At 37.0% G+C, this 14,007-nt stretch overlaps 1 protein-coding gene across 2 annotated transcripts in view; it reads right to left on the bottom strand.

Moving 5' to 3' along the window:
• NBDY (negative regulator of P-body association) overlaps positions 1-5,141 on the bottom strand; it is a 63,388-nt gene extending 58,247 nt beyond the window's left edge. For both annotated transcript variants that reach the window (XM_081276585.1, XM_081276586.1), the window contains exons 1-2: positions 4,613-5,141; positions 2,369-2,505 (exon numbers count right to left, since the gene is read on the bottom strand). In XM_081276585.1, the coding sequence (XP_081132711.1) occupies positions 4,642-4,848 (207 nt within the window). In that variant the 5' untranslated portion in view covers positions 4,849-5,141 and the 3' untranslated portion in view covers positions 2,369-2,505; positions 4,613-4,641. The remainder of the gene's footprint in view (positions 1-2,368; positions 2,506-4,612) is intronic.
• Between the last annotated feature and the right edge of the window lie 8,866 nt (positions 5,142-14,007).

Raw genomic sequence — 14,007 nt, 5'->3', positions numbered from 1 at the left:
CATACCCATGCTTTTTCTATGTACTTAAGGAAAATAAGAGTTATATATTAACAAATTATATTGGGATAAGAAGCCAGATATAATAATATGTAACAAACTTAAATTGAAGAACATTCTACCAAATGATTGTCCTGTATTTTAAAAATTGCCAGTATCATGAAAGAAAAAAAAATTGAAGGACTATTCCAGATTAAGAACTGGAAAGATAAAAACTAAATACGATATTATCATCCTAGATTGCAACTTCTACCAAGAAAGGAAAATAGTTATAAAAGACATTTTTTGAATAATTGTAAAATTAAAGTATGACATAGATAATAACACTGGAACAATGTAAAATTTCTTGTTTTTGACACATGTACCAAGGTTACATATAAGAAAGTCATCATTCTGAGAAAACACATAATGAAGTACTAACAGGTAAAGGGGAAGGATATCTGCAACTTACTATGAAAATGGGAGAGGGAATGAGGGAGAAAAAAATAATGATAAAGCAAATGTGGCAAAATGTTAATTGGTGAACCTGGGTAAAGGGTATCTATGGGAGTTCTTTGGAATATTCTCTTGAACCCAGGGGCTCTTTACCACTGAGCTATATCCCCAGTCCTCCTTATTTTTTTTGTTTTAAGACAAGGTCTCACTAAGTTTGCTGAGAGTCTCACTAAACTGATAAGACCAGTTTTAAACTTGAAACCGTCCTGCTTTAGCCTTCCCAGTTGATGGGATTCTAAGTATGTGCCACCATACCCAGCCTCTGTAATATTCTCAGAGGCTTTATTTATTTTTATTTTTTTGCTGGGCTAGGGATTGAATTTAGAGCCTCACACATGTTACACAAGCACTCTACCACTGAGCTACATTCTCAGCCCTCTCATAGTTTTTAAAGTGTGGAATTAAATCAAAATAAAAAGTTTAAAACACAAGCATCAAAATCAGCAATAATGCCATTAGTAAATATCATGCCCATGCTTTTTCTATGTACTTAATGAAAATAAAAGTTATATACTGACAAATTCTATTGGATAAGCAGCCAGTGTATACTTTGTTATTGTAATCAACATTAAAAAAAACATTTTAAAACACAAAAAATTGAGTTTAATGATTTCTTTAAATCATTAATAAAATTTATTAAAAAGGAGCCTATGTTTAGAAATTTTTTAAAAAATACCTCATAGGTCAAAGAAGAAATCATTAGAGAACGTAGAAGGTAACAAATATTGAATGATTAAAAATACTACACATAGTTAACATGAAATTCTTCTAAAGTGGTAGACGAAAATTTAAAGTCCTAACTTCTTATTTTAGAAATTAAGAGAAAATTAATGAGCTATAGGTCAAACTTTTTAAATTAAAGAACAAATAAAACGAAACTAGAAGAGAAATACAAAAAGCAAAAATTATTAAAATAGAAAACAAAATACTCAATGGTGAGTATTGTTTTAACCAAAAGCAGGAAATACATGAGAAAATTGATTATTGTAATTTATCACATTATTACATGATCACAATGATGGAGGAAAAAACATAATTATGGAAGTAGATACAGACAAAGCACATGGCTAAAAACTCCATAACCATTCATAATTAAAACTCTTAGTAAGCTAGGAATAGAAACTTTCTTTACACAAAAAAGAAAATCTACTGAAAAGGGTGAAACTTTCATAAAATTCTCAAGACCAAGGCAACAAAACTCTACACTGCTTTTATTTTTCCTTGTATTAAAGATCCTGGCTAGCATAGTAAATCAAGCTAAAAAAAAATGGAATGGAAGAAACTGCCGTTATTCACATTATAGTTAAAAGATAATCTAAAAATCTATAAATAATTAGTATAAATACAACTCAGAAAAGCTTCAGCATATAAAATCAATATATGAAAATATCAATCATGTTCCCATTTATAACAAATTTTAAAATATGGTTAAAATATTCATTTTGCAGCAACAACAGAAACTATAATTAGGAGTAAAACTAAAAGAAAAAAACCCTTGCAGACTACATTATTATTATTAGGTGTATATCGCTTCATATAATGTAGAAAACGGTTTAAATTTTATCACTGGAGCCAGCTTTTTGGTTTTCACTTGGCTGGTTTTCATTTTTTAGTACTGGGGATTGAACCCAGGGGCACCTAACCACTGAACCACATCCCCAGCCCCTTTTTATATTTTATTTAGAGACAGGGTCTCACTAAGTTGCTTAGGGCCTTGCTGAGTTGCTGAGGCTTACTTTGAATTTTCAATCCTCCTGCCTCAGCCTTCCAAACCACCGAGATTACAAGTGTGTGCCACACCCAGGTGGGTAGTTATTTTTAATGTGTCAAAATCAACTCTTTTTCCTCCTTAATAAATTTTTAGTAAAGAGATTACCTTAAAAATCACAACTGCCAGGTGCAGAACATCAGAAAAATCAGGGTAGCAGTGTAAATAATCTTCATTGTCTTCATTGGGTGAACTATTTTACGAATGCACCGAGGAAATGGAGTCATACTGCAATCCTTCAAAGACTGAAAAATAGTAAAATTACGGTGAAATCACTTCAATTACTGTCCACCTCTTTTTTTCTGTAGCCTCCGCGATTCTTAAGTTTCATTGTGGCCACATTTCAATGATATATTCCTACAAAACAGTCTCTCTGCTGAGTATCAGAAGGCATATATTGCACTGCAGTTTAGGGCACAGACTAACCAAACATTCTGAGTTCAAATCCCAGCTCAGCTACTTAGTGCTATATAACTTCTGGCAAGTTACAAACTTCCTTTGACCTATACAAATCTCCTTAGTGGAGTTCTTGTGATTAAACAAATTAAAATATGCAAAGCCCTTATTTATGGCCCATTAAAAACTTCAGCAAATACTATTATTATAATTTTCAATAATTTGAATCACTAAGGAGAAATTATGTAGCTCCTGCACTTCTTGTCTACACATCTTCCTCTGTTTTCTAGCTGAGCACTGCTCTCCCTATAGCCTATTCTATGGTACCTCATTACCCCTCTGGACTGAGGTGAAAATGAGGGAAGTAAAACTCTATGGAATGACATCATATGCTGTCAAAAGTGAAACAGAGCTCATTCTTTTCTATGCTGTACAACCACACCTCATGTCTAGAGCCTCCATGGTTGTCAGTTATCCCCTTATTCATTGACTTATTTACTCAAATTTATCTTGTTTCACTCCAGCTATGCACCAGCCATTATGCCTTGGTCATCCATCCTCTTAAAATTCCCAGCACAGCGCTGGGGTTGTGGCTCAGCGGTACAGTGTTTGTTGCGCACGCAGGGACCCTGGGTTCGATCCTCAGCACCACGTAAAAAAATAAATGAGTGAAATAAAGGTATTGTGTCCAACTATAAAATAAATAATAAATAAATAAATTCCCAGCACAATACCTATGCAATGCAAATGTTCCACAAAGGTTTACTGTATAGATGAGGAATGATACCTCTCTCCTTTGGATTATAAGGACCTCTGAGACTTGGGTCAAAATTGGTTTTATATTTTGTATTCTACAAAACTCATTTAAATAGGAGACTGCTTTTCTGATAGTAAGAACTAAATTCCTAAAATACAAATTATAACACTTTCTTGAAAATATTCTGTGGTTTCCACTGTTTATGGAATAAACATACTTATTTCCTTAGCATGCTAGTTCTTCTTAGAGTCACAATTACAGCCAAGCTGTTCCCAGAACAAGCATACCTTGAGGCTTTTGTTCTGGAAACCCTAGGCCTAAAACGCATTCTATCTCCCTTCACATGGCAGATGTCACTCACCCTTTAAGGCCCACCCAAAGCTCACCCTTCCTTTTTGATGGCTCACTATTACTACCAGAAAGATTGACTTGACCCATCCTCCATACTTCCTGAATATCTTGAACAAGCAAACATTATGGCACTTGGGTTTGTACATCATATTGTGACTTTTTTTTTCCTTATTAAACTCTCTCACCTTACACACAGAAAGACATACTTCTGAAGGCTCACCTTATAATCCCCTCTTTTTAGCACAGTGCTGGGCATAGGCATTAGGCCTTCAATACAGTCTTGTTATTTTATTTTGAACTAGGTTCTTTTTAAACGGAAAATTTTGAAAAAACATACATAAGCAGAGACAACAGTATAATAAATCCCCACATAGACATCATCCTGCTTAATTTATCAACTCACGAAAATTTTGTTCATCCTCCTCCCCCACACCTTAACCCCACTGAATTACTTTCAAGCAAATCAAAATATTCAAGTCTATTTCTTTAAAACATTACAATTATCACATCTAAAATATTAAAAATAGGACTGGGGTTGTAGTTCAATGGTAGAGCGCTTGCCTCGCAAGCGTGAGGCCGTGGGTTCGATCCTCAGCACCACATTAAAAATAAATAAATAAAGTTAAACATGTTGTGTCCATCTAAAACTTAAATAAATAAATAAAATATTAAAAATATCTACTAAATGCCATCAAATATCCATCACTTCATACAAACATATCTTGTGAAAGGGCTTTTTAGTGCCTGCATGTTCTTTCTTCTATTTTGAAATTGCGGAAAGAACATGGAAATACGTAATTAAGCTTCGGAGAGCCTGGGTGACCCAGATGAAAACGAAAGACTCTGACCTGGTTTCGGGTGGGAAATGTATATCTCACTACTTCTCCGGAGGAAGAGGGTGCGACTTCAGGCCGGCAGACGCGGGAGGAGGAGCGGAGGGAAGATCGGTACTACCGCCGTTGGGAGTTCCTTCCGGATAATCCCACCGCGGAGCGAGAAGGCAGCGCTTTTTGGGAGGCTTGGCTTCCCGCGTGTTCCCGGGTGGGAGTGTGGATCTCCCGGAGGCACAAGGTTGGTCCCCCATAAGTGTTATAGGACCCGAGCGACAGTTTTCTCCGATGGGCCCAGGCAAAGCTGAGAGACCTGAGATGGCGGCGGATCCCCTTCAGGAACCAGCTGGCTTCCTCCCGGTTTTTCCTCTTACCGTATTTCCTGTATCCTGAGACGTATATCCCTTCTCCGCCTCCGCACCTCCACCCCGCTACGTACCCCACCCCACTTTAACGTTTCTACCAGGAAGAGACTTAAAAAACTGCGTATTTTTTAATATAATGTTTTACCCTAGCGCCTCCAGATGTAACTATACAATCTATGCGAGAAGCTCAAATTTGCCTCTAAGTGGAAAATTCTGCATGGTTTATCGATGTCTGTGTGTGGGAGCTTCACGCAGATTTACTTTAGAGCTTTACAATCCAGCTGCGGATGCACATCACAGAGCCATAAAATTACAACCATTTAAAAAGCAGTGTACATACATGTTGACTGGTTGACTAGAGTGCAAAACAGCACATTGATCATGGAAAATGGATATATAAAATAAAGTCACCATATCACAGAATCCAAAATCGCTTTTTCTTTATATTTTAACAAATGTGTAATCTTTGAAGGCTTACTATATTGTTTTCCACGTTACAATATCTGGGAACTCTCTTGAGACTTGACAATTGATAGCATTCCATACTTTAATTGGCAATATTTTTTCTTTCTTAAAGCCATGGAAAATAATGACTGTCTTACTATAGGTGGTATGCCATATATATGATAAGTCTTAACTAAAAGAAGGTACAGTGTGTCTTAAAAGAAAAGGCTTTTGGACTTAGACCTCATCATTCATATAATAGCCCAGTTCCGAGTCCACTTTTTTAGACCATACTTTTCCAGCACCACCTTTGATGTTTTGTTTTTTTTTTTTTTTTTAAAGAGAGAGGAGAGGGAGAGAGAGAGAGAAAGAGAGAGAATTTATTTATTTATTTTTTATATTAGTTCTCGGCGGACACAACATCTTTGTTTGTATGTGGTGCTGAGGTTCGAACCTGGGCCGCACGCATGCCAGGCGAGCGCGCTACCGCTTGAGCCACATCCCCAGCCCCACCTTTGATGTTTTTTAATGACAGATTTCAATACTCAATATCAAAAGAGAACTGAAAATGAAATTGTGCCATTTACAAGCTCTGTGTTCTTTAAGTAATCAATTAAATTCTTCAAGTTTTGGTTTTTAGAGCATAATATTCTCTTCTTGCAAATCTGTTGCCATAATTAGGGATGATACATTAAAATCACTCACTATCATAACTACCTCCCATTTCCATCATTACTACCTTCATCTGAGTACCCACCACAGCCCTTTACACAACTTAGGTACTCAGTAAATGTTTGGGAAATAATTAACCCTATTGTTTTGTATCAGATGCTACTAATAAAGACACGAAAATCAGGTATAGCAGTAGCCTAATGAAAAGATGTGAAGGAATACTGAGATAGTGATTGCTAGAAGAATAGTTGGTACAACACATAATGTTATGGGAGTCAGCAATGTAGAGGTGGTAGTTGAAGTCATGGTTATGGATGATATCCCTAAGAGAAAAGAGAAATGGGCTAAAAACAGAATCCTTTTTTCCAAAAATTTTATTGACACTTTTTAGTTATACATAACATTAGGATTCATTTTGATATAATTATCAAAGCATAGAATATAATTTGCTCTAATTCAGTCCTTAGTACTTCCCCTTTCCTTCTCTTCCTCCCCCCACCTGTTCCCTTTCTTCCACTCTACTGATCTTTCTGCTATTTATGTTGTTTTTAAAGTAGTGCCTTGTGAATATACACAATGGGGAAATTCACTGTGGTATATTCATATATGTACACAGGAAAGTTAGGTCAGATTCATTCCACTGTTCTTCCCTTATCCCATCCCTCACCCCCCAACCTCAAACCCCTTCCTCTACTCCACTGGTCTTCTATTTTGATGAAACTTTCCATCCCCCTTTCTTTTCATTTATTTGAAAAACAGAATCTTTTTTTTTTAAAGAGAGAGATAATTTTTTTTATTGGTTGTTCACAACATTACAAAGCTCTTGACATCATATTTCATACATTAGATTGAAGTGGGTTATGAACTCCCAATTTTACACCAAATGCAGATTGCAGAATCTTGAATAGCTAATGACAGACAGAAGAAGAGAAGGCTGTAGCAAAGGTTGAGTAAGAGTGGCCAAAGTTAGAGAAAAGAACTCAAATCCAGGAATTCTCAACCTTGGTGCTATTGACATTTGAGAATAGATCATTCTTTCTAATGGTGACCTGTCCAGTACATTGTAAGATGGTTAGCAGTATCCTAAACCAAGGCTCTACCCATACCATATGCTAGTTTCTTTCCCTACACCTCCCAGTTGTGATGACCAAAAGTATCTTCAGAAGTTAGCAAATTTCTTCTGGAAGGACAAGCCCCACCTTGGGAATAATTGGTCTATCTCTAATCCTCCACATCTGTTCCTTTTCTAATTCTCATCTCAGGAAATTTGATGCTCTCCACTTAGTTGTATTTGTAAAAATGAAATTATGTAGTCTTCATTTTTTGAAGAACATTTTCACAATATTTTTGCATCGATCTCTAAATATGCAAAACCAATGATATTAAAAGTTGAAATTAAGGGCTGGGGATGTGGCTCAAGCGGTAGCGCGCTCGCCTCGCATGCGTGCGGCCCGGGTTCGAGCCTCAGCACCACATACCAACAAAGATGTTGTGTCCGCCGAGAACTAAAAAATAAATATTAAAAAAAAAATTCTCTCTCTCTCCCCTCTCTCTCCTCTCTCACTCTCTCTTTAAAAAAAAAAAAAGTTGAAATTAAGTTGTTCTACAGCTATGGTTTTAGTAAATTAAGAGACATGTGCTCTCTGTGGGAAGTGACTGGAATTAAAGTTTATATCAAATCCACTGGGTCTGATTTATGATAAACATTTGACTTGAGGTAAAAATGGTCTCAAATCTGTTCTGAATATACAGGTTAGTAATGTTATGTACATTCATATGATTGTATGATCAATCTCCAGAACTTTTTCATACTTTTTTTTAAAGAGATTGAGAGAGGAGAGAGAGAGTTTTTTATATTTATTCATTTTTTTAGTTCTCAGCGGACACAACATCTTTGTTGGTATGTGGTGCTGAGGATCGAACCTGGAACCTGGGCCGCACGCATGCCAGGTGGGGCGCGCTACCGCTTGAGCCACATCCCCAGCCCGACTTTTTCATACTTATTAAACTCAAGTCTTCATCCCACCCAGCTTCTGGTAATAATCATCATACTCACAACTATTTTTTTTTAATTTTTTAGTTGCAGTTGGACACAATACCTTTATTTTATTTATTTTTATGTGATGCTGAGGATCAAACCCAGGGCCTCACATGTGCTAGGCCGAGTGTTCTACCGCTGAGCCACAACTCCAGCCCCCACTCACAACTATTTTTTAATTTGTTTCTTTCTGTTATATTAGAAAGGTCTACTAAAGGGCTGGGGCAGCACGAAAGAAAGAGAGAGAGAGAGAGAGAGAGAGAGAGGGAGGGAGGGAGGGAGGGAGGGAGGGAGGAAGATATTGCCTCCATCTGCAACTATTTTTTTTTTTTTTTAAAAAAAAAGAAAGTTGAGGGCTGGGATTATGGCTTAGAAGTAGAGCGCTGGCCTAGCATGTGCGGGGCCCTGGGTTCGATCCTTAGCACCACATATAAAGAAATTAATGGAATAAAGGTATTGTGTCCAACTACAACTAAAAAAATAAATATTAAAAAAAGAAAGGTGAACTAAAGCCTTTTCCTTCCACATTTCAAAATGAATATTTTCCCATCATCTTCTCCAAGTTAAGCTTTCTTCCAACATCAGTGAACAGATGAATGTGAATCTTGGGACCAGAAGAGGCACTGTTAGATTGAAGAACTGTCAAGCCAGATGTGAGAAATGGTATGGACCCAAATTCCTTTCATAATTTATGGTGCTCAAAGGATGACAACAAAGAGCAAAACTAGGGGCTGGGGATGTGGCTCAAGCGGTAGCGCGCTCGCCTGGCATGCGTGTGACCCGGGTTCGATCCTCAGCACCACATACCAACAAAGATGTTGTGTCCACCGAGAACTAGAAAATAAATATTTAAAAAAATTCTCTCTCACTCTCTCTTTAAAAAAAAAAACAAAGAGCAAAACTAAACTCACTTCTGGGTAATAGTCACCTTTTTTCATTTAGTATTTTTTAAAATGATAAATTGGCTAATTCACTATGATTTCTTTTGAAAATTAGCTTTTTATTTCAAGTGAATGGAGTTTTCTCTTATATATAAAAGATTTCTGTTTCTGTTCATTGATTTTAAGTACAAATTTAAGGACAAGAATCATCAAGTGGGGCTGGGGATGTGGCTCAAGCGGTAGCGCGCTCGCCTGGCATGCGTGCGGCCCGGGTTCAATCCTCAGCACCACATACCAACAAAGATGTTGTGTCCGCCAAGAACTAAAAAATAAATGTTAAAAAAATTCTCTCTCTCTCTCCTCTCTCACTCTCTCTTTAAAAAAAAAAAAAAAAAAAGAATCATCAAGTTCCTGTAAAATTTTTCTAAAATGAAAAATAAGATGCCACATTTTTTTTATCCATTCATCTATTGAAGGGCATCTGGGTTGGTTCCACAGTCTAGCTATTGTGAATTGTGCTGCTATGAACATCGATGTGGCAGTGTCCCTGTAGCATGCTCTTTTAAGGTCTTCAGGGAATAGTCGGAGAAGGGCAATAGCAGGGTCAAATGGTGGTTCCATTCCCAGCTTTCCCAGGAATCTCCAAACTGCTTTCCAAATTGGCCGCACCAATTTGCAGTCCCACCAGCAATGTACAAGTGTACCCTTTTCTCCACATCCTCGCCAGCACTTGTTGTTGTTGGACTTCATAGTGGCTGCCAATCTTACTGGAGTGAGATGGTATCTTAGGGTGGTTTTGATTTGCATTTCTCTGACTGCTAGAGATGGAGAGCATTTTTTCATGTACTTGTTGATTGATTGTATGTCCTCCTCTGAGAAGTGTCTGTTCAGGTCCTTGGCCCATTTGTTGATTGGGTTATTTGTTATCTTATTGTCTAATTTTTTGAGTTCTTTGTATACTCTGGATATTAGGGCTCTATCTGAAGTGTGAGGAGTAAAAATTTGTTCCCAGGATGTAGGCTCCCTATTTACCTCTCTTATTGTTTCTTTTGCTGAGAAAAAACTTTTAAGTTTAATTAAGTCCCATTTGTTGATTCTAGTTGTTAACTCTTGTGCTATGGGTGTCCTATTAAGGAATTTGGAGCCCGACCCCACAATCTGTAGATCGGAGCCAACTTTATCTTCTATCAGGCGCAGAGTTTCTGATTTGATATCAAGCTCCTTGATCCATTTTGAGTTAACTTTTGTGCATGGCGAGAGAAAGGGATTCAGTTTCATTTTGTTGCATATGGATTTCCAGTTTTCCCAACACCATTTGTTGAAGATGCTATCCTTCCTCCATTGCATGCTTATAGCCCCTTTATCAAATATAAGATAGTTGTAGCTTTGTGGATTAGTCTCTGTGTCCTCTATTTTATACCATTGATCCACCCGCCTGTTTTGGTACCAGTACCATGCTGTTTTTGTTAATATTGCTCTGTAATATAGTTTGAAATCTGGTATCGCTATACCGCCTGATTCACACTTTCTGCTTAGAATTGCTTTTGCTATTCTGGGTCTTTTATTTTTCCATATGAATTTCAAAAAAAAAAAAAAAAGAAAAATAAGAATGCTTTGGAGGAAGACTGTATATAATTTTTGTTTTATTTTATTAAACCAAATTTCACTAGGAATATTTGAGAATATAAAGATATACAAAGAAGATAACAAAAGGCCCATGTTTCTCTGCCTGGATAACCTCTAAAAACATTCAAGAAAATAAATAAATAAAAGATATAAGGTTAGGAAAAAATAAATCTCTAAAGCTGCACATGCACACTAATGTGAACTTCATCTACCTGTATATGTATTGCTTTTTATTTCTCAAATCATAACAAATGTTGTTTTTAACTTAATGAAATAGCTTGGCATTTTTTCCTCACTTCTTTTTTTTTTTTTAAAGAGAGAGGGAGAGAGGGAGAGAGAGAGAATTTTTTTTTAATATTTATTTTTTAGTTCTCGGTGGACACAACATCTTTCTTTGTATGTGGTGCTGAGGATCGAACCCGGGCCGCACGCATGCCAGGCGAGCGCGCTACCGCTTGAGCTACATCCCCAGCCCTCCTCACTTCTCAATATTTCTTTAATGGCTATATATGATCCCATTGTGTGAATTTATCATATTTTTAAATTTAATTTTCCATGGACATCTGTGGACATTTACGTTATTTCCAGGTTTTTTTTTTTTACTGAAAATCAATTCATGTACCATAAATTTCATCTTTATTATAGTATACAACTGAGTATTTTATTTATTTTTCATTTGTTTGAATATTTTCTTTTTAAAATTTTTAACTGTTGCATATTGATTATACAGAATAGTGGGTTTCATTGTGACATATTCAATTCATACATGAAACATCATTTGATCAATTTAACTCTCCAATACCTCCCCTTGCCCATCCCTCCCCCAACCTCCTTATTTACCCTATTGAGGATCTAATTTCATGGGCTCCCATTTTCCCCTTTTTTTCTGTCTAGCTTCCACATATGAAAGAAAACATGGCACTTATCTTTCTGAGTGACTTATTTCACTGAACATAATTCCATCCAAATTTTCCTGAAAATGACATAATTTTATCCTTCTTTATGGCTGAGTAAAACTCCGTTGTGTATATACACCACATTTTCCTTATTCATATCTGCTGATGAACACCTACCCTTGTTCCATAACTTGGCTATTATGAATTGTACTATTGTAAATGTGGGAGTGCATGTATCTCCAAAGCATGCTGTCTCTAATTCTTTTGGGTAGATGCTCAGGATGGTATAACTGTATCACGTGATAGTTCCATTTATAGTTGGTTTGTGGTTGTTGTTTTGTCTCTGGTACTGGAAACTGAACAAAGGGTCACTTTAGTACTGAGCTCAATCCCCAGCCCCCGCCCCTTTTTTTTGTGTGGTGCTGGGGATTGAACTCAGAGCATTGTGCATGTGAGGCAAGCACTCTACCAACTGAGCTAATATCCCCAGATCCCCAGTATCTTTTATTTTGATACAGAGTCTCATAAGGTGTTTAGTGAGTCTCACAAAGTTGCTGAGTCTGGCCTCAAACTTGAGGTTCTCCTGCCCAGTCACTGGGATTACAGGCATGTACCACCAGCCATTTTTTAGGTGGGGTTTTTGTTGTTTTGTGTATTTGTGTATATGTGTGTATTGATACCAAGAATTGAACCCAGGGGCACTTAACCACTGAGCCACATCCCCAGCCCTTTTTAAAAAATATTTTTCAGTTGTGGATGGGCACAATACCTTTATTTATTTATTTTTATTCGGTGCTGATGATCAAATTCAGTGCCTCACACACGTGAGGCAAGAGCTCTACCACTGAGCCACAACCCCAGCTCACATCCCCAGTCCATTTATTTATTTATAGATAGACAGCATGCCTTTATTTTGTTTATTTTTTATGCTGTGCTGAGAATTAAACCCAGTGCCTCACACATACAAGGCAAGCACTCTGCCTCTGAGCTGTGCATGCAAGGCAAGCACTCTACCAACTGAGCTATATCCCCACCCTGATACCTTGTTTTAAATTAGAGCTTTTCAGTTATACATAAAGTTGGGTTCATCCCAACAAGCACACACCAGCCCTTTTTATATTTTATTTTGAGACAGGGTCTCACTAAGTTGCTTAGAGACTTGCTAAATTGTGGAGGCTGACTGTGAGCTCCCAATCCTCCTGCCTCAGGCTCTCAAGCTTCTGGGATCACAGGCAATGCACTACCCTACCATTTTTAAGTTTTTTGAGTAACCTCTGTACTGATTGCCATAGGGGCTGTACTAATTTATATTACTACCAGCACTGTACAAAGGTTCCCTTTCCCTCACATCCTGAACAACTGAGCATTTTAAAGTATATTTACTAGTTTGTGTATCCCTCACCACTATTTAATCCTAGAGAATCCTCGTCACCACCAATAAAGAAAAAAAAGGCGATTGCCAAAAAAATTACTATGTAATCAACCACTCACAATACCCCAAGAGACCCAGGCCCTGGCAATACTAATAGGCTTGCTTTCTCTATGGATTTGTCCACTCTGGATTTTTCATATAAATAGAATCACACAATATATGGTCTAATATAATATATACAAGGCTCATGATGTTATGAAGATCCAGATATCATGATGTATCAGCACTTCATTCCTTTTTGTTTTATTTTACTGTGGTGGAATACACATTATACAATTTACCATCTTAACTGTTTTCAAGTGTACATTTCACTAGTATCTACACAGTTGTGCATCCATGTCCAGAACTTCTTTTAGTGCTTGGATTTGAATACAGGGCCTCATGAATAGTAAGCAGGCACTGTATGCATGAGCTATGACCCTAGTCTCTGAACTTTTAATCTTGTAAAACGGAAACTTTATGCCCATTAAGTGCATACTCCTCATTCTTGTCTCCATCCCTTCTTCCCAGGCCTGAGCAACCACCATTCTACTGAGCAGTCAAAAAGTTTGACTGCTGTGCTAGGGATTTGTTTCAGTGGTTGAGTGCTTGCCTAGTATGTTGCAAGGTGCTGGGTTCAGTCCCCTGTGCCACACAAAGAAAGTTGACTTTTGTAGGTAATCCATATTAGTAGAATCATAATGGTATTTGTCTTTTCATGTCTGGGCTATTTCCGTTAGCATAATATCCTCAAGATTCATTCATTATTTGTATCATATCTCAGAATTTCCTTCCTTTTCAAAACCAAATATAATACAGAAGAAGGAAATGGAGAGACAGAATGGAGGGATGGGTAAGGGGAGGCAATGCAGAATTATTTCTTTTTAAAATCATGTTATGTGCATATATAAATATATCACAGGGAATTTCACCTTTGTGCATAAGTAAAAAGAACTAATCAAATATAAATAAATAGATGAGTGAAAGGAAGTCTAGTAGAGTACAGGAAGAAGAATGGAAGAGGAGAGAGAGGGACAGAAAATGGAGGGATCATGAAATAAGATCAAATTCCATGCAGGT

Source organism: Spermophilus citellus (genome assembly GCF_964194105.1).
Source record: "Spermophilus citellus genome assembly, chromosome: X".
Lineage (NCBI taxonomy): Eukaryota > Metazoa > Chordata > Mammalia > Rodentia > Sciuridae > Spermophilus > Spermophilus citellus.
This window is presented reverse-complemented; position numbering and strand designations above follow the sequence as displayed.